We start from the raw sequence: 20260 nt of genomic DNA, 5'->3' as shown, positions 1-20260 counted from the left end.
AACACACTCATCGTCTTCTAGTTTCAAGTTACAACTCAAAAGTTCACAGGATTATTTCTGAAAAGTAACGGAAAGAGACAAGTGTTAACGTTTATGTCTGTTTTTTTTTTTTTTTCTAAATGTTTTTGCTTTTTCGCTTTAATTTTTTGTTTTTACTTGTGCAGATTAAAATATTTCTAGAAAATAATGAAGGTGAGATTCAAATCTTGATTAAAATTCACATTAAAAACAAAAAAGAGTACAAGTTTTTTGGTTAAAGTAAGTAATAAAGAAAGGGTGTTTAATGAAGAAGGGGACAAGGGGACCCACTTTGAGGATTCCAATCAGATTCCAGCAGACAGTGACAAAACACACAGATGGGCGGAAGCTATCTTTTTCAGAAATATTAATTAACAATTTTGTGTGACATTTCAACACCCACATGTTAATTTGAACTTTATTTTATTTCTCAATACTATCACAATTTTGGAAATTGTAAATAATAATTAGTCAATTTAAAATATATTTAGATGGAATAATTATATTGCTTATCTATTTAATTTTTATATCCTTAAATTATATTTAAATCCACGATTGAAATAGAGAAAATTAAAATATATAGTTAGTTGAAAAAAATAAGAAGAGATAAACAATAATAAAATTATTTTCTTTAAGACCATTTACTTAAATTTAATCTAAAGGTAATAAAAAAATAAAAAAAATTAGAAAGATTAAATAAATAGGCAATATAACCATTCACATTTAAGATACGTTTAGTTTTAAATTTTTGTATGTGGTTTTTATGTTTTAATGGGAATATTCAATTTTATATATATATATATATATATATATATATATATATATTCAATTATATACATATATTCGATTTTATATATATATATATATATATATATATATATATTCAATTTTTTATTTTTTTATTCTTATTATACTTTATGAATTTATTTTTTACTGAAAATTTTAATTTAAAGAAAAGTCCACAATCTAAACTATTTAAAGTTAATTTATAATTTTTATTTTACTTATCTATCCCTTAAATTAGTCACAGTTAACTTAAAAATCCATAATATTACATTATTTCATATATTACCTTTTTAAAATTAAAATAGAATACATAAACATTTCAAAATACGTTATCTCCGCACATAATTTTTCTTTTACAATATAGCAGGACATATAGATGCACTAGATAGGTAAATTTAAAAAAAATAATAATAATTTTTTGAAGAAAAAAGTATGTGGTTTTTTAAAGAAAAAAGTATGTGGTTAAACATTTTAAAAATGATAAATGAGAATATAGTTTCTCTTGTCTCATGCCCGTGTAAAAAATAAAATGGAGCTAACTTTCTCTTCTTCTTTTTTCTCAAAAACTGTAAAATAGTATTAGGTGACCGGAAGAGTAACGACTTGACTACAATATCAATGCTATCATATGTGAAACTTCTGAAGATGTTTCTAATGGTTTGGTAAATCTGGTTAAGGACTGAACAGAGGGAAGTCATCTAATAATATCCTATCCTAATAGGGTGTGGAATGAGTTGTAGCAGAATGCCAAACAGGCAGGAGGTAGGAGAATTGTTCGCTCAGCAACACAACCAATCAACATAGTCAAAGTTGTCAAACCAATATCAACACAAAATATGTTATCCTAAACATGTCGGTTTAATTTTTTTTTTTATATATATATATAGAGGTAGGATATTCATACTATCAAATTTTTCTACTACCACTTCACTACCACTCTAATTACATTGGATTAGAGAAAAAGTTGATTAAAGAGAGAGAAAGAAAAATAACTTTTGAATCCAATGGTGATTAGAGTGGTAGTGAAATAGTAGTAGAAAAATTTAGTAGTATGAATATCCTACCTCATATATATATATACAGTTTTAATATTTCTAAAATGAATGTAGATAAGTTATCTACATTTGCTCTCAAAATAACGTCGTTTTGGGTTAGAAAATTAAAAAATTATAATGAAAAATACTATTATAACCCTGAAATAAATTATAATTATAAAAATACCGTGATTTCTGCCTCAAAACGACGTCATTTTGGGCTCAATGTAGATAAGTTATCTACATTGACCGTAGAAAAAGCAAACCCTATATATATATAGAGAAAAACTACTCTCATTTTACATTAGATCTCATTTTCTCTCACTTTAAAAATCACACCCCCTCTTTTTTTTTTCTTTTTTGCTTTTTAATAGTGGGCCTCACTTGGATTCTCTTTATAGCATGAAAGAATTACTCCCATGTAATATGAGACTAATATTCCCCATATATATATATATATATATATATATATATACACACACTATGGAGGTTTAATATTTCATTAGCTCATAATATAAATGTTCTATTACCCGGAATACTTATAATTCCAATATAATTTAAAAAAGATAGGATATTAGATCTAATTTTTTTTCATATATATTCTATATATTAATTGTTAACATTATCAAATCAGAATCTAAAAAGAGAGAGAAAAAATTAATTAAAATTTTGATCTAATGGTATTAAAAAAATAAATAGGATAAATATAAAAAGAAAAGTAAACATAATATCCTATTTCTGTAAAAAAATTATCATAAAAATTATATATCATAGCAAGAACTAATCAAATTAAAATCAGCTTGACATATATGAGTGCTATTTTAAAAGTCGGCAAGAAAGTGGAAAAAGGAAAGAAAGGGGTGGAGTGTCTGATTGGGAAGTGATTGGTGTCCGTTTGACAATTTTGCTCCTCATTAATTAATTAATAAATATTTTATCCTTGATTCAAAACTATCCACCAATATGCCCTCTTTAATCGATTAACTTGCATTTTTAATCGATTAAATGGTTGTTGGGAGATTTAATCGACTAAATCTTCCTACGTAATCGATTAAAAAATCATACTGACTTGTTTCCCTTTGTTGTCTGTTGAGATATTTAATCGATTAAATATGGAGATTTAATCGATTAAATCTCCCAACAACCATTTTTGCCTGTTTTGACCATTTAATCGATTAAAAATGCAAGGTAGTCGATTAAAGAGGGGCATTGATAGATAGTTTCGAATCAGGAGCAAAATGGTTATTAATTAATTAATGAGGGGCAAAAGGGTAAAAAAGCCCGTGATTGGTCCTATTTGAATTCTTTTTAAAAATAATTTTTGATTTTTAGAATAAAAATAAAACTTGTTTGATAAGGGTTGTTTCACGAAAATAGTTCTAATTCTAAAAGTTATAAAAAAAATTAGTTTTTAGAATTAAATTTAGAGGATACTTGAGTTATTTTTATTTTGTGTTTTAACTTTTAACTTTTAAAACAAACAAAAAATAAAAATAAAATATTTTATTAACTATCCTACAAAACAATTTTAAGAACAAAAAAAAATAGAACACTATCAAATATACATATAAGTAGAAACTTAGCCAAATATATTTTTATAAAAATTAATATTATAAAAATATTTTTTTGTTATAATAAATAAAAAACAAAAACTTAAAACTCCCAAGAGAAGTTTTTTTTTAAGGTATATACTAGTTTTTTAGAGTTTTCATATATATTCTTCAATTTCACTATTATTCTAAATTTGTAATTACTAATTTTACTCTTTACCCTAATAATACATCCTAACAACAAATTATTTCATCTCTCCAATAGTTTTATATAATCACTAAACAATTTTTAGTTTTATTTCTTAAACTCTTTTTTTTTAACTTTAGCTTAAAAGTAGCTTTTAGCTTAGAAAAGATATATCAAAAGAAATGGATTTCTTTCCTTTATCTTATTTAAATTTAACTTTAAATAAGAAAATGAATAGAGTACTTATCAATTTGTTTAAAAGTGTAAGTCAAAAATTAAAAATGTTTTATTTAATTTAAAATAACTTTTTCATTTTATATAATAATCTTTCATTTTCTTCTTTTTATTTTTAATCTTATTTTACATTTCATCCTAACATTAAAACAGAATCATTATATAGCCAATAAACTATTTGATCAGTCCAATAGAGATTGGATTAGACCACACACAATTAAGTCTGGTCTAATAGCAATCTAGATGTTAAGGAGCGATTTCTTTGTGGATATGTCAATGGGATCCTTATACAAGATGGAGAGTTTGATGATGGGTTGTCTTAATTAGCTAGGACAAATATGGGTATACTTGCAAGACAAGTCAATATTTAATCAATGAGCTTTAGTTAAGATGAATTAGATTATCATACATAGGCTTCAAGCCTATGTTATATATTAGTCGGTTGTCCTGCTTATAGCGCTTTAGTAGGTGACACTTAGTCTCATTGGTGGACTGAGTTGGCTCTTGCAGGCTATCCCGCGCGCGAGATGTCTATTTGTGGTCTATGCCTTCTAGGTGTAGGTGGAATCAGGTGTCTACCCTTTAGCTATTGGCTATTAGAGTGAGTGTAAAGTTCTAAGTTGCTGATATCATAGTTGTATGCGGGCGGGATGACATCAATGTAGGATTAACATGTTTCCTTAGCCTTTATTTATTTACTATTAGACCTTTTGATCCACTTATGGATTGGGTCTTATACCCTGCATAGGATAAGTCTAGCTCACTATTGAAGTTAAAATATTCATAACCCCTTTCATGAAATTTCACAAGCCTAATTAATGAATTATAGGTTAAAATCATGTTAAAAAACACATCAAAGAATAAATTCTTATTTTATTAGAACTGTGTCAAATCTTCAAGTCATGGAATCAAGTCACGGATATAAAAAGGACAATAGTTCTAATCATGTGCACAAAGATTTCGAGATATTAAAACCATAATTTAGTGAAGTCACTGAAGTGATGTCAAGCACATTCGTCTCTTTGATATATGCATGTCATATCTTCTATGACTATACATTTGATATACTTCATTTTCCAGTGCAGAATGAAGGTCGTTCTGCCCTTTTTAATAGGTTTAGTTATAAATTATAGTAGTTAAAAGCAGATTGCGGCCTATTGCGGCCAACCCTGAAAAATGCTATAGCGGGTTGCGGTTGCGAAAATAGCGTAAATAACAGAATAGACTAATAGAACCTAGATATACCACACATATATATGCTAAAAAATAAAAACAATCAATAATAATAAAGAATTGCTCCAAAACAAACAAAAATTTCAAGTAGTCAATTAAAAGATCCAAAACATATTCCATTATGTTTCCATATTTAAATGTCAAAAAGAACTAATTAGAATCTTGAATTCCACCATCACCAAAGTCTGCTTCAGCCTCACTGTCACTAGTATCTATATTGTACAGTTGTTCTGGCACATTTTCAAGTCCTTCAGTTTCTTTAATTTCCTTTCCCTTAGAGCTTGAAGGCAAAGCAATGGACTTTGTCTGCTGTCTAGTGTAAATTAAAGGCTCATCAGCATTAGTTACATCTGCAATGTCACCCCAAGTGATGGTATCATCCTTAAATACAAGTTCATTCTCATTCTATTCTCTATCACCACCCGTATCTCCTACCAACCATTCATTGCTTTCATCAATACCATTTAGGAGAATGGGATCAATCAGATCACGATTGTCAAATCGATATTTAAAAGTTTGGTTATATTTAATATAAACCAAGTCCTCCAACTTCTGATTCTCATGTCTACTTCGCCTCTTGGAATGAATCTATTTGATAATTAACAATAAAACATATTAGTTTCACAATCAGTTATGAAGCTCTATAAATAAAATCATTGAGCATGTACTTACATGCTAAAAAATACTCCAATTGCTCTCACATCTGGAAGAGCTGCAAGTCAGACTCAATACTTTAATGGCAATTTTTTTAGTGCTTTTGTTTGTGTTCCATACGTCCCCCACCATTGCACTATAATACAAAATATAATAACTCAATAATATGACTAGTTAAATAAATTGTAGTAATAAAAGCTTAAAGGGATCAAATACTTACGAATAGACACTTTATCCCTTTGTCTTTTGGCTGAGTCCATGCCAAAGAGACCCTGAGCTTTCTTATATAGTTCCAATTCATTCATAACTTGGTCCATCTCATATGTATTTGCAGTTAGCCTCTCGAAGCATTTTAAATAACCATTAACCACTTCTAAATCATCATCCAGCCTTGGATTAGAATAAAAAAATTGAGGGTTAAGATAATGCCCAGCTGCATGCAAAGGATGATGAAGTTGACAATCCCATCTTTTATCAATGATAGCTAAAATATCTTTATACTTATCTTCTTTTCCAATTCCACGAAATGCTTTTGAATTGCTTATTTGTCCCTATCCGTTGCTTCATAAATGTAATCCATTGTTGGCTTTTTTTCATTATCAACCATCCTCAGCACACCCACAATAGGCCTCATAGCCTTAAGACAAAAAACTACATCATTCCAAAAAGATGTACTGAGTACAATATCAGTTGTCCTTTTCCCCTTAGGGTCTTTGACAGTCTTAGATATTGACCACTTATCAGAAGTGAACATCCTTCGGAGGTTATTTTTCTGCTTATACAACCTCTGCAATGTCAGGAATGTGGTAGCAAACGTTGTCACTCCATGCCTCACCAATTCAGTTTTGCTTGTGAATTGCCGCATAGTGTTCAATGCCAGTGAATGATTATAAATGAAACCTACTAGACTGATGCCTCTTTTTATTGTCCTCTTTACTCTATCAAGCTTTCCAATGTCTTCTAGCATCAAATCTAAGCAATGTGCAGCACATAGAGTCCAAAACAAATGACATCGCTTGGCTTGTAAAAATTTCCCTAACATCACAAGCATATACTTAAATAAGAAAACGAGTCACAAATAAATTGAAATATTAACAATTGAATGAGTTTATTGTCTCTTACCAGCCAAAACATAATTGCTTCCATTGTCGGTCACCACTTGAACAACATTTTGTTCACCAATCTCCATCACAAAAGTGTCCAGAAGTTGACATAATTTCTAACCAGTCTTGACATAAGAAGAAGCATCAACACTTTTGACAAACATAGTTCCTGATGGACAATTCACCAATAAATTGATCAAAGTTCTACCGTTCTTATCTATCCATTCGTCAGACATAATAGAACATCCGTAGTTTACTCTCTCTATCCATGCTCCTTCAATAATTCCTTGGTGTACTCTAACTCCTTTTGAAGGAGTGTAACTCTACATTCATAATAAGAAGGAACCTTCAAATAAGTACCATAGTTCCCTATTGATTCAACCATCAACCTGAAACTTCTAGAGCGTACAACATTGAAAGGTATCCCATTCGTTACTAAAAACCTCTCAAATATTGAACTGTTCTGGCTCTAGCTTCTTATCACAAGCATCATTGATGCTTGTTTGCCTTTCCCCCAACTTGATGTTGTTTTCTGGTTTTTTTAAGAGAAGTAGGTCCATGGGACCTTTCACAATCTTGCTTTTCTTGGCAGGAACAGTAGAGGAATCACTGCCGGATGTTACTCCCTTTTTTCCAGTTCGAATGTTACGGATTTCTCCCACCTCTTCGAGCTCATCATCATCATCTTCTTGTAGCTCATTTAGGGAAGCATTTTTATGAGCTAGCTTCCTCTCATACGCTTCCTTCAAAGTATTTCTTACTTTTGGGGGGTTTTCTTACATGGCTCTACATCTCCCTTTATCCCCATTCGGTGGTATTTAGCCCTGGTAATTCCACTTGTTGTTGTCTTCTGACATAGTCACATGTCATATTCCTTTTGTTATTGATATCCTTCAAGGAATTCCATTGTCATGCCATATCACGATATGGGCCCGAGGGTTTAACCAAAGCACAAGAAGAATGAGACTCTTGTGTACTGTCATTGGTTGCCATCACTAGCTACATTTATTACTATATAGGGGAAAAAAGAAATCAAGTACACGGGTGATGTAAGTCTTGTGGTGCAATTACAGGAAAAAAAAAAGAAATGTGTTCAATAATTCACATTTATAAAATAGTAAAAAAAAATTATAATTATAACCTCCCTTTTTTAGTTTATAATATTTTTTTCAAAAAATATTATTTTGTATTTGAATACAAATTTTAAAATTATTTAAAATAAAAATTATGTATTTTCTTACTTATTTTACTAACAAAAAATTATTAAATTTTAAACATTATTAAGTGTGTTTAATAATCCACAGTTTGTAAAATAAAATAAAAAATATGTAATTTTTTTTATAAAAAAAATTTGTAATTCTTTTGTAAAAATAATTCAATTTTTTTAAAGTAAATTGAAAGTAATGTTTAACAAAAAATTGAAAGTAATGTATCAAAAAATAATTCACAGTTTGTAAAATATAAAAAAGTACATAATTTTTATTTAAGTAAATTGAAAGCTATATATCAAAAACAAAAAAAATTTGAAAGTAACATATGACCAGACTCCACATAGCATTAACCTATTATGAGAGTCAGAAAAAAATAACGAAGAAAAAAAAATGAAGGACAAAAAAAAGGGGGAAGAAATCAGGAAAAAAAATCCAAAAAAAAGAGGGTAGAAAAAAATAAAAAAATAAAAAAAGGAGGGTACAAAAAAAAAGAATAGAATAAAGTTAGAAAACTTATAGGATGCGTAGAAGCTGCCAACAAAAAGACAAAAAAGGAAGATGCAACTAGGAATCCGTGAAATAGAATATATCAAATAAAAAGAAATTAGAAAGCTTCCGACTTGAATAGATAGGTCTTTGTCATTTGGTGGAGTGCGTCAGTGGTATTTAAAAGAAAAAGAGAGGTCCAAAAGTTAAAAGAGAGGCCCAATGTTATTTTAATATTAAATAATGAAAAGGACAAAAATATCCAAGTCTTCTGTTTTGCCTATAAGTCTTTCTTCTTCGTTGCAGTACATCCGCATTTTTCACCGCTTCAGACGCTATTTTTAACCGCTATTGCAACCGTTTCAAACGCGACCTGTGACTGGTGCAATGCGGTGCGGTTGGACGCGATGGTCCTCCGCAACCCGCGAACGGCGACGTTTTTGACAAGTATGTTATAAATATTAGTATAAATGTAATAAAGGTTAGTCTGCATTGAGGAGTGACTGCCAACATGGAAAAGCGAGAAAAGAAAGAGATAAAAATAGTGGTGAGATGTCTTTACTTTTACTTTTGATCTGCTTTTTGCTTTTCTGCATAGTACGGTTACAAAACGCCTCCAAAAAGGGCACACACGTGCAATAAAGCAAAAAAGGATGTCGCGACATACAACAGCGTGAACAAAGATGCAGAACGAGTCTAAGTGTCAGAAAATCATCCTTGGGAAAACAAAGCAAATGAGACAGCTTAGTTCCAATCTTATTCCCTTTAATTAAAAGTCCATCGTCTGATTGAAGAAAGGAAGAGACATCTTCGATCCAATGTGTAGGGAATGACTTGCAATAATCACAAGATTGTCTCTATTTTTCCCAGCCTATAAATAAAAGATCAAATGAAGGCACAAAAATCTTTGGCATGTTGGTGTAACTTTAGTGCAACACCCTTCTCTGTTCTATTCTCCTCTTGAGACTCCTCACAAGAAAACTATCACTTTCTTGTTTATCACCGTATTTAGTTATTGTGTTTTAAGTTTCTGAGTCTGTAAACTTCTCTTGTACCATTTCATCTTCATGAACTTAAATCTCGAGTCTATGGGATCTCAAGTTGTTAAGATCATGTTTGTATTTTAAGCTATGTCTTTGAACATGAGCTAATTTCTTTTTGGAATGGAAAAGTTGTGAAGCTGTTAAATCTCTTTGACTGAATCTCTTGTATTTAGTTCAATGGGGTTTTTGTTGTTTAAGTGGAGTAATATCTTATATCAGCGGAACTTGAAAATAACTAAAAAAGAAACTTCCATAAGGAAAGAATTTCAGATAGTTGAACAATAGGAAGAAAGTGAAGAATGTGGAAACACTTTCACTGGTTGCCTTAGGAAAAAGGGACCCCCTTGTTCATTGAGGCTCTGCCTAGTGTAAATGTTAGGAATAAGGCCGCCATAGGAATATGAGGCTTTGTATACCATTTTAGCCCAAGGGATGAGGAATTAGTATTGGCAATGAAGAGACCTGAATAAATACTTTGGATGAGGTCTTGAGCATATGCTATAGTAAGTTTAATAGTGGATCAGTGTATCCATTCCTTTTCTTTAACTCGCCGTTCCATTCATCACTTCACCATGTTAATCCTGTTATTACTGCTTTCCGCTGCTCACCTCATTTTTTGCAAATTTTTCACATCACAAACAATATCTTTTCCTATGACTTATCGTTCCTCCTTAAATTAAGAAGAACTTAAATATATAATGATGTGAGGAATTTTTTTTAAGTTGCTCTACACCTTTTGTCACAGAGGGACACCACTTTGATACTGGGGAACGACTAACCAGAATATTTCAATACAGCTAATCCATTATTTTATTCTTTAACATAGTTTAAAATTAAGTTTGGCAATACTTTCTCTGTGCGAACAATAATCGGAGACTTAAACACTCCCCTTTATTACTTGATGCGTGCATTTGCGCAATTGGTCTTCATTCTTGGGAACAAATGTGTTTCCCGTGACTGAACTATAAAGAGACCATAAAGTTATAATCTTGGGAACGAATGTGTTTTTCTTGATAGACTGCAAGAAGACCAATATGTGACATCCTGAAAAACCACTAGAAGAAGAATCAGTAGAAGAACTCAAATCAGAATTGATCAGCTCGCTACGGAACCAAGCCTGCGACACCTCATCTAATCGTAAATCCCTAACTATAGCATCCCAAATACCATAACGCCTTATTCGATCGTCCTCCGGGTGCAATCTACCTTCTCGGTTGTCCGTGGACTCATCCATCTTTCGACGATGAAAAGATTTTAGCATCTGAGGAATATATCTGACAACGCGGATGGGGATAGGGCAACGAAAGAGCATTGGTAAATGTTGGTTTCTAGGGTCTCAGTTTATGTTACAGATAAGGCGTGAGAAAAAAGTATGTTGGGTTCGATACTTAGGGCGACCAGACTGCTGACCTACTTGACCATCAAAATGCTCAGCTCGACTGCCATGACCTCTAAGATTTCCCCACCGTCCTCCTCTATTTCGATTTCCTCTACGACCACGACGAGGAACCATGTTACGGATATCTTCTTCCTGGAAGCCTAAAAACTCAGGAATTCTTTCATAAGGCCCTTCAACTCCCCTAGTTCAGAAAGACCATCGAAACCACCACTTGGTCTGCCACCAAGACAACTAATCTCCCCCCTCTGCCACAGTAGGTGGAGGAGGACCGTGGAATGACTCTATTATTGTACCCGTAACTTCCATATGGCGAACAAACAGTTCGCGAATTTGAGACCCAACGTTTACTTCATTCAAATCGATCTCCTCAATCTTCGCTATTCCAACAAAGACATTGATAGAAAATGACCATACTCAACCTTTTTCCCTCACAAAAATAACGAAAGCATGAAAGAAAAACCAAAGAAAGGAAGAGTGATATACCTGCTAAAAGTAGTGAGTTTGGAAGAAGTGAAGAGATGAAACCGAAAACTTCAGTAAAGGGGAAGAGTGAACAAGATGAAAGTTCAGAGACAAACAAGAAACCGGAGAAAACAAAAGAAAAAGGGAGGGAAGACAATCTTCCTAAATAAGATCATTGGGCAAACGAAGAACGTTGGATCTGGGGCAGTTTTCTGAAATCAATGGCACAGATCGAAGACAAATGAAGAACTTTGGATCTAGGGCAGTTTTATGAAATCAATGGCGCGGATCAAGGGAAATTCTGCCTTTTTCTAAGAAAGCACACTTTCGCGCCGCATTAAATGCACCCCCACGCCGCATTAAATATGCCTCGTCGCGTTAATTGCAGCAGAAGATGAAGCGTAACTGCCGTATCAATCAAGAGAAAAACTGTCAAAAGAGGAATTTCCTCCACTCGGAAATTCACACGTGGCCACGACCAGCTATAGGAAATCAAGACCAGTAAGCATATGATACGATTACACAAAACGACACATTTGCAAGACCTTGCAAAATGAAGAAACAAGAAAACACTAAAACAATCTTAAGTAAGATGATAAAGAATTCTTGGCGACTGGATGCAACAACACCCTATCATTGGTGATCAGATGGAACCATTTCCCTTTATGAGACAACGATCAAGGCACGTTCGCCCTCCCACAACTCAGTTAGTGTATATGCTCGGGATTTGACCTGATACATCTTACTATCCTGACTCTGCAGGCTATTAAACCGGGGGGCTTCTGTTTTGACCAGCTCAAGTGGATAACCCTAAGCCTAGGCCCAATACCCCAGCCCACACTTAAAGCCCCTCAGGTCACCTTTCCCTCTGAGGAAGTAGGTACCTTTTCCCCTCAATCCCAGGAACACGCAGCCATGGTAACGCCTTATACAAAGGCAAATACAACTGACGGCGGATGAAACCATCCCATCCAGCCTCACTCGCCCTTTTCGCATTAAATGCTAAATCCCACCTATAAATACACATTACTGTTCAATTGGAAAACCACCTTGACCATTAAACATCATACCCTTCCCCCCTTTATCATTGTCTCATAGCATATGAAAGCTTCTGAAGGACCTTGGTTCATACCATTACCATAAGAGCTACCCTATATTAAGATATATCCGGTTTTTGATCGCCGGACAGCTCACAATTCTAGTCTATTAGATTACCCATTGAATTTATTTGGTAAAATTCAATTCATTCTTAATAATCTGCTTGGACATTGAATTCACTACTTTTCCATTTGCTTTTCTTAATTTGTCCTATCTCTATTGCTTCATTAGTCTGTTCTGATTGGCATATTAGTACAACCATAACACGTGAATCTGTTATAATGTGAATGTGAAATTTACAGCAGTTAAATTAGCCTTGCCTCTGATCAACATAGCAAACTGTATTTATAAGTACAATTTTGTCCTAAAGTTCATAAAGTCAGTCGTGTTAGTTAAACTTTGGAATCTATATAATTTGGATTATTGTTACAACTAGCGTGATAAGTGAATACAATTGCGCATATGAAATTGTTAAAGCTTAAAGGTATATTTTTTATTGCTATACATCGTATAGAATAAAATTTGGGCAATTATGGGATCTTGTATATTCATTCTTTGTAGTATACAAGCTGCTTGATTGAGTCTTCATTAGATAATTCTAGGACACCTAAATAAGTCTGATCATCATAGTTAAGGTCTTGTGTCTCAGGAGCTGAATTAGTTCACTTTCACTAGGTATATCAAAGTTTAAGTTCTATGCACGATTTTTTTTTTTTTTTTTTTGAAAAACATGAAACTCCTATCCACCCCCTCTAGGTGTTTCCTATTATCTCATGATTCTAGCCTGTTCCCAAATTGTTGTTTCACACTTCCTATAAAATAGTTTAGTTGGAGATTGATTATTTGAAAAGAAGTTACAATTTGGGTTAGTAATAGCAGGCACTCTATACAAGCATGAAAGGGGAAACAAGGGACAGATGAACTTTGGCACGAGCATTGGTAAGAAGGGCTGAGGTAGACATGGATGAGATTAGAAGGGTTTTCGAGGAGATGTATGAGAAGGAACTCGCTGAGGTTATACATGAAGGAATTCCATCTGGGGACTGCAGAGACTTTATAGTTGCTTTAGCTACAAGATCTAAAGTTCCTTCTTAAGTAGCTCCTTCTTCTTCTCCTAAAATCTATAGCAATAAAACTTGTTGAGAACAGTGTAATTCATATTAGCTTTCAGAGTTTGTTTTGTGAGTGACAAGAAGTGAAAAACTTGTTAAGCTTAACTAGTAGTGGCATACAATTATATATTGTGACAATGAAAAAAATGATGTCTCTTTCTATAAAGCAAAGCAACTTTGCATTGTTAAAAGTACTTCTTCTGTCTAACAACACACAACCTTTGTTCTTATATCTTTCTGCCTACTTCTTTATGCTATGGTTCTAGACTTGAGTCAGAAGCATATGAACTGTGTTATCACTTATCAGTTATTTGGGACCTGCTTCTCAGTACTTTAGCGAAACGTAATAAAATAATAAACAAATAAATAAATAAAAGGCTACTTGTCATTGTCCTCTTCATTTTAAATTTCTTCAATCATCAAGAAATTAGTGGCATCTAGTAGTCAATATTCTAAATTGTTTCTTCTCTCGGACCACTTATATCTTGCTGCATGCTATGATGTTGCCAAGTTGGTCAACTGATAAATGGGAGAGCATATAACTAACTAAACAGTAAACATATGAAGCTACAATAGATCAACAGTTATATTGAAGAAAACAAGATGCTACAATAACTTGACAAGCAAGTCCTTGAAAATAAAATTGCTGAATAAATAATAAGAGTTATAAATTAAGAATTTATTATTCTTATGTTAGATAAAAAAAAAAATTTATCTCTTACATATAAGTTTGAAGTGAGTCTCACTTTATTTTTTTTCTCTTTTTTCCTTACCGAGAATCTCAACTATACAAATAAATTTATTGGAAATAATAATTTTCTCGTGTAGAATAAAAAAATTATTACCCATAATCTAAATATAAAAATATTTAACTTTATTTTTTATAAGTTTATAACTTATTATTAATCTTATAATATTTAAGTGTACAACCGAAATTAAAATGAAGTGACGGCGACAACTCGCGATTGTTCCAGATCTTTCCTTCAGGGTTTTTCCTCTACAACGAATGTGTGGCAAGTGGCAACCACCACCGCCCGATTAAACTACATAAACCTTATCAAACGGGCCTCGTTTCCCACCATTTTTTTTTACAATTCTTAGGCATTCCACATTCGCCACCTGCCCCTTATCTCTCTATCGATGGCCACCATCCTCAGAACTCCGACATTCCGGCCACCACAGCCGTCGCGCACGGCATCCGCCAGCTCTTCCAAGTCCTCGAAACCCTCATGCGTTGTCGTTTCGTCTTTCAGACAGAGCACTACCTGCAGGAGGAGGCCCTCACCCCTCACCTCTCTGCGGTTCTCTAGCATTCCCTCCCTGCGGTCCGTCAAGTTCGTTCCTTTTGCTTTTGACGGCGACACCGAGGCCCCGCAAGTTCAAGAACCAGAGCTTGAAGTTCAGGTGAGTTTTTTTTTTTTTTTTTTTTTTTTTTTTTTAATTCTATGCATTTTTCTTTTATTAATTGTTTATCACCTTGTTTTGGAAGCTGAGGAAGTACATGAAATTGGAACCACGTTGAATTTTAGATTCCAAATGTGTCGAATTTTAGCATTTTCCGTGTGCAAAATTTGTTAGTGAGAAGAGATGTATTGAAATGAGAGTTTTTTTTTTTTTTTTTTGCCCCTATGAACTTGCTATTAGAAACAGGGGAATGTTAATTAGAGGGGAAAATTTGCTTTTGATATTTGGTAAGGACAACTACTTCATGTCATAGTAACACCTGAAGTACTCACCTTATTGCAAAGTCTTGGGAGGCCATTTTTTTAGCTTGTGGTATTTTTCATTGGATAAGATTGAATGGATATTTGATATGGTGGATTAACTTTGAAATCCCCTTATTATGATCATACATTTTGTATTGCGATATCAACTATCAGTTTAAGCTTGGTTTTGTTCTTAGTATCTTATTTTCCTGTTCTTTTGCTCACTTTCTTAATTTTAGTTATATGACGTACTAAATGCGGAAATGTGCCTTTGATCCACTAATATTTTATCTCTCTTCTCTTTACAATGGGACCCACTCATTTTTATGTTAAGTGTGACAGAAATTTTTTTTAGCAGCAAAAGCAGAAACATTTTTCCCATTATTTAATTTGAAGGAGTGTGAAAGCTAGGCAAAGCTTAAATTTTGAGTGACATTTGTAAGTTGTGAGCTTGTAAATGCTTAGGGATGTGGGTGGGAGACCAATAGGGTGAAAGAGGATGTAGGACTGTGATCAGAGTAAAGGAAGAAAGGAATCTCAGGATATAACCAGAAACAAATTTGTAAATTCTAAATATAAAAATATGGAGCATAACATGCTGCAAAGGAACTTCCAGAAAATTTAGGCTTTGAGATAGTTGGCATTCACCCAGTTCCTTCAAAAGTATTATCGGTATGCTCTTGCAACAAAATTCTGTAATTAGACCCACATTAGATGTACTATAATGTCCCACAAGATTGCCCATAGACTAAAATGTTTGGATGTTCAATGTTAATGCTACCAATTAATGTTTGATGGTACTATGATATTGTAAAAAGACCACTTCAAGGGTAGGGGTGAGGAAATTTCTTGTACACAACCTTACACTTGTACTTTTGCAAAGAAGTTGTTTCTTGGATTCAAACCCATGAGGCAATGACCTTTTAGTCACCAAGGAGCAGCTTTACCGCCGCTGTAGGCTTGCTTGAGTTGAGGGTACCATGATATAGTTTTTAAAATTAATTTTGCAGTAGATAAGCTTGTGATGTGGGGCTAGAGTCTATCTAGGGTTACTTCTACTAAGGAGCAGAGGATTGAGAAAATAAAGAGTCAAACACAGCCAATGGGTGGTTCTTCTGGTGTAATGTAACAGATCAGGAAAGAAGAATGCTTTTCTTGATAATTATGTGTTTAATACTTAGGAAATAGGATTGCTGAGGCTTAGCTTTTATGGTTCAAGCTAAGACCTTTTAGATTCCACGACCTTCCAACCTAATTTCGTAGGTATATCAAATTGCAATTATTAAACTACAAGTCTACAACTTCATAGGCGCAACTTAGAAGAAAGCAAGTACAAGAAAACAACTCCCAAATTGTAATCTTTGACAGACGCGAGCCCATCTGGCGTCCTTGGGATTTACGAGTAAGACTCTTGAACACTTAATTTAAATCTAACCTAAAATACTACCTATAAACAGAAGCCACAAAAATCAATAATAATAATAAAAAAATCCACTCCCAATTAAACTCTGACTAGCGAGGGTAGGAATGACCGAATGAGAACTGAGAACAATCCTTATACGCAGCTTTATCCTTGTATACTTGCAAAGAGGCTTTTTCTTGGACAAAAATCAATAATGATATCTTGAAATTACAAAGATAACCCCACTACGAATTATTTTTGTTTTTACTGATCCTGTATTAACTAGTTTACTCTCCCCCCATGAGTTTACTTAGTTTGACAACCTTGTAGGCAAGTATTATGATATGTGGTATTTTTCCTGTCTATATTTTGTGGCTTTCCATGTCTCTCATTCTCCTTTCTATTTTATTTTTTAGTTTTTTAATATTATATTTTTGTGTTTTGTATGTTATTTTCTTAAGCATTTGCAGGATCACCATCATCTTTATCACAATGCTTGTTTCTTGTTCTTCCTAATTTAAGAAACATTTTAAAATTACATAAAGCCTTGTTGACGTTTATGTGTGATTACCAATCTCACTCTTCTTAGTGGAGCTTTTTTTTAACTACCCCTTCCCTCTTTTCTGAGTATGATTTCACCCTTGAGGAATACATATATTTGACATTTGGAATTTTGGCCACCTCTAATAAATGAAATAGTGGTCAAGAATTTGAAGTTTTAGTTTTAGTTCCTTGTCCTACCTCAATATTCTGATACACTAATGTAACAGGACTCTTCAGAAGGTGCTGTTAGTGTGGAGGACAGTACAGGGGATAACGAGGTCAGCGATGCTGGTGAAACACCTGCTTCACCTTTCATAGTGTTACTGCAATCTTACAAAGAAGCATTAGCTGATAATGATGAAGTCAAAGTTGCTGAGTTGGAGAAATCATTAAAATCCATTGAAGATGAGAAAATAGGTCTTGAAGGGAAAATAGCTTCTTTATCTGAAGAGTTATCAATAGAAAGAGATCGGATTCTAAGGATTAGTGCAGACTTTGACAATTTCCGGAAGAGGACTGAGAGAGATCGCCTTTCACTGGTCACAAATGCTCAGGGGGAAGTTGTGGAGAGTTTGTTGCCTGTATTGGATAATTTTGAGAGAGCAAAAGCTCAGCTTAAGTTGGAAACTGAGGCAGAGGAGAAAATAAGCAACAGCTATCAGAGCATATATAAACAGTTCAGTGAAATTCTATCCTCACTTGGAGTTGAATCAGTGGAGACAGTTGGAAGACCCTTTGATCCATTGGTAAGTTAATCAGCATTTTCAATTTATAGTAGAATTCAAATATATTTGACTTCCAAGAAAAAAAATCTAGTTATCATGTAGTTGATACTTGATAATGTTTTATCTAAAAATGAAACTGATAAGTTCAATTTTTTTTAAAGCTTGGAGTGTACCAAACAGTTTATATTACATTGCTTTAATACAATATATTTTGTTTTGTACACCAGCCAGTTTAATTGTCAATTTTGTTGGTGGACACTTTGCACTTAAGCTCTGTTTGACTTCTGCAATATAGTTTTTGTTGTCTTTGAATTGTTGCAATATTTCTTTCGAGATTTTCAAGTCTTTTTTTCTTTCCATGAAAATGTTGTAATTTTTGTTTTGACATGTCCCACCTCTCTTTTTTCACATAATGCTGTCATCTATGATTGATGCAGGCACACAAACCAGTTGGCTCGAAATTCAATCGCGTGCTTGATGAATTTTTTCAAACATTTAATCAAGTTTGTTCAGGTTTCCTGAAGACCTTGATACGCTTTTAAGTCAAAGCAATTCTTGATTGTTTCGAGCCAACTTGGTGAGTTTAAAATTGTTTCCAAAAAATGTCAAGGAAAAAAAGGCGTTGCAGCAAAAATATGTATGAGAATCTCAACATATTTTCTTAGAGAATTATTTTCAGTTGGTTGCTGTAAGATGATTTATTTGACTCAACATTTTGTATCAGCTACTACCTGGAATGAAACTAGACGCCTGGGTCTGTTTTTCATGAATTTTTTATTTAGTAGTTTTTGAAGGTATGGGAGATAGACAGTCATGAGCATTTTTCTGATGAATATATTTTCATTTTACTTGTAAAAGCTACATGAAGCAATTATGCGTGAGGATTCTGCGGAATTTGAGGATGGCATCATTATTCAAGAATTCAGAAAGGGTTTTAAACTTGGTGACCGCCTCTTGCGTCCATCAATGGTGAAGGTATCAGCTGGTCCAGGACCTGCGAAGCCTGAACAAGAAGCACCGCAAGATGAACATGTCACAAGTGAAATTTCTGAGGGCAGTGAAGAGAATGAGGGCAGCCCAGAAACCCAGTCTGCTTGAAAGGCCAAATCTTTTGCCAGGATTCAGTTTTGTAAAATGATATCAGTTTAATCTCCAGGAACCTAATGTTGGGTGTAAAGTTGCTCAAGAAATATTCCAGCCAAGTTCAAAGGAAGTTAGTATTGTGAGATTTTGAATTATGATTTCAGATTTTTATGCCCTTTTGCATGGCTTTGGTAGAGATGACTAAATTTTCAGAGGTAACATTTTTCTGAAAGGACACTGAGTAAGTTTCCACTGTTCAAGTGCTTGGCACCTGGAATTAGGAGTTTCAGATTGTGAGCTTTTTAATTATTTTATTAAAGGTTTTATAATGACATAATGTCTTCATCATATTGCCCATTAGGCCATTACAAAAGGAAGAATATTGCATAATGTATTGTATTCTTTGGTTAAGCGGGTTTTTAGATGATTTCTTAAAGATTGTTTTTATTTTCCTTTTTGCAAGCCCAATATGTATAAGCTTGCGGTTAGATTTCCACAACTCAAATATGCCCAGTTCATATAGGCATCATGATTTTTTTTTTTCTTTTTTTTTGAATACTATATATTAGGCGTCATGATTTGACGGTACGGAGTTAATTTAGTGCAAAGCCCATGAATCTTAATAAATTTCAACTTTTGTTCTCTACATTTTCTAACCACCATATTCCTCTACTGTAAGTGTGATGTGAAGATTAGTGTGTTCCTAGAATCGAAATTAATCACTCAGCCATAAAATTGTACGAAAGGCATGTTCCAGTATTTTTTTTCTCACAATTTTAGTAGTTGTAAGTACTTAACAGTGTTTCATCCAAATGCAAATTAACTTATTTTTCAAAATAAGCTCTGATTAGCTACTTAAACCATAAGCTAATTGTTTAAGCTACAATTTCTTATCGAAGCTTTAAGTTTTATTTTAATATTTTTTCCAAACGGGACCTAAAAGTTAGGGTTCATCTAAGTTGTGCATATTTTAATAGTTGACGAAAAATAGGGGTTAAAAGTTTAGGATTGAAATTACTTTTTCTTTTTTTTGAATATCAGAAATTACTTTTTCTGGGTCTAACAAAAAAGTGATAATATCAAAATTAGAATGCAACTTTTTTTTTCTCAATAATTAAAGTTTAAGTGGAGTTAGACAATGATATTTTATTAGGAGAGGACAGATCTTTCAATCTCTTCGAGGATTTTTGG

General features: G+C 33.1%; 2 protein-coding genes across 3 annotated transcripts; one reads left to right on the top strand and one right to left on the bottom strand.

Moving 5' to 3' along the window:
• Positions 1 to 5192: 5192 nt before the first annotated feature.
• LOC133314992 (uncharacterized) lies at positions 5193 to 6885 on the bottom strand. The gene is made up of 6 exons (XM_061516547.1): positions 6819 to 6885; positions 6301 to 6731; positions 5917 to 6247; positions 5729 to 5754; positions 5504 to 5630; positions 5193 to 5392 (listed from the first exon to the last, which is right to left on the bottom strand). The coding sequence occupies exons 1-6, from the start codon at positions 6883 to 6885 to the stop codon at positions 5193 to 5195; spliced, it is 1182 nt and encodes a 393-aa protein (XP_061372531.1).
• Positions 6886 to 14667: 7782 nt separating this feature from the next.
• On the top strand, positions 14668 to 19693 carry LOC133314977 (uncharacterized). Of its 2 annotated transcripts, none has more exons than XM_061516528.1 (3): positions 14668 to 15014; positions 17489 to 18007; positions 18424 to 18824. In XM_061516528.1, exons 1-3 carry the CDS (start codon positions 14751 to 14753, stop codon positions 18526 to 18528), a joined length of 888 nt encoding a protein of 295 aa, XP_061372512.1. In that variant the 5' UTR covers positions 14668 to 14750; the 3' UTR covers positions 18529 to 18824. The 2 variants fall into 2 exon arrangements, with proteins under 2 accessions (XP_061372512.1, XP_061372511.1); XM_061516527.1 differs by lacking the exon at positions 18424 to 18824 and adding an exon at positions 18845 to 19693 and having other exon boundaries at positions 14680 to 15014.
• Positions 19694 to 20260: the final 567 nt, after the last annotated feature.

The sequence above is a fragment of the Gastrolobium bilobum genome, unplaced genomic scaffold (assembly GCF_033153095.1).
Source record: "Gastrolobium bilobum isolate Gb01-03AN ecotype WA unplaced genomic scaffold, APGP_CSIRO_Gbil_v1 utg1154, whole genome shotgun sequence".
NCBI lineage: Eukaryota > Viridiplantae > Streptophyta > Magnoliopsida > Fabales > Fabaceae > Gastrolobium > Gastrolobium bilobum.
Note: the sequence above shows the minus strand (reverse complement) of the source record. Positions and strands in the feature narration are given on the sequence as shown.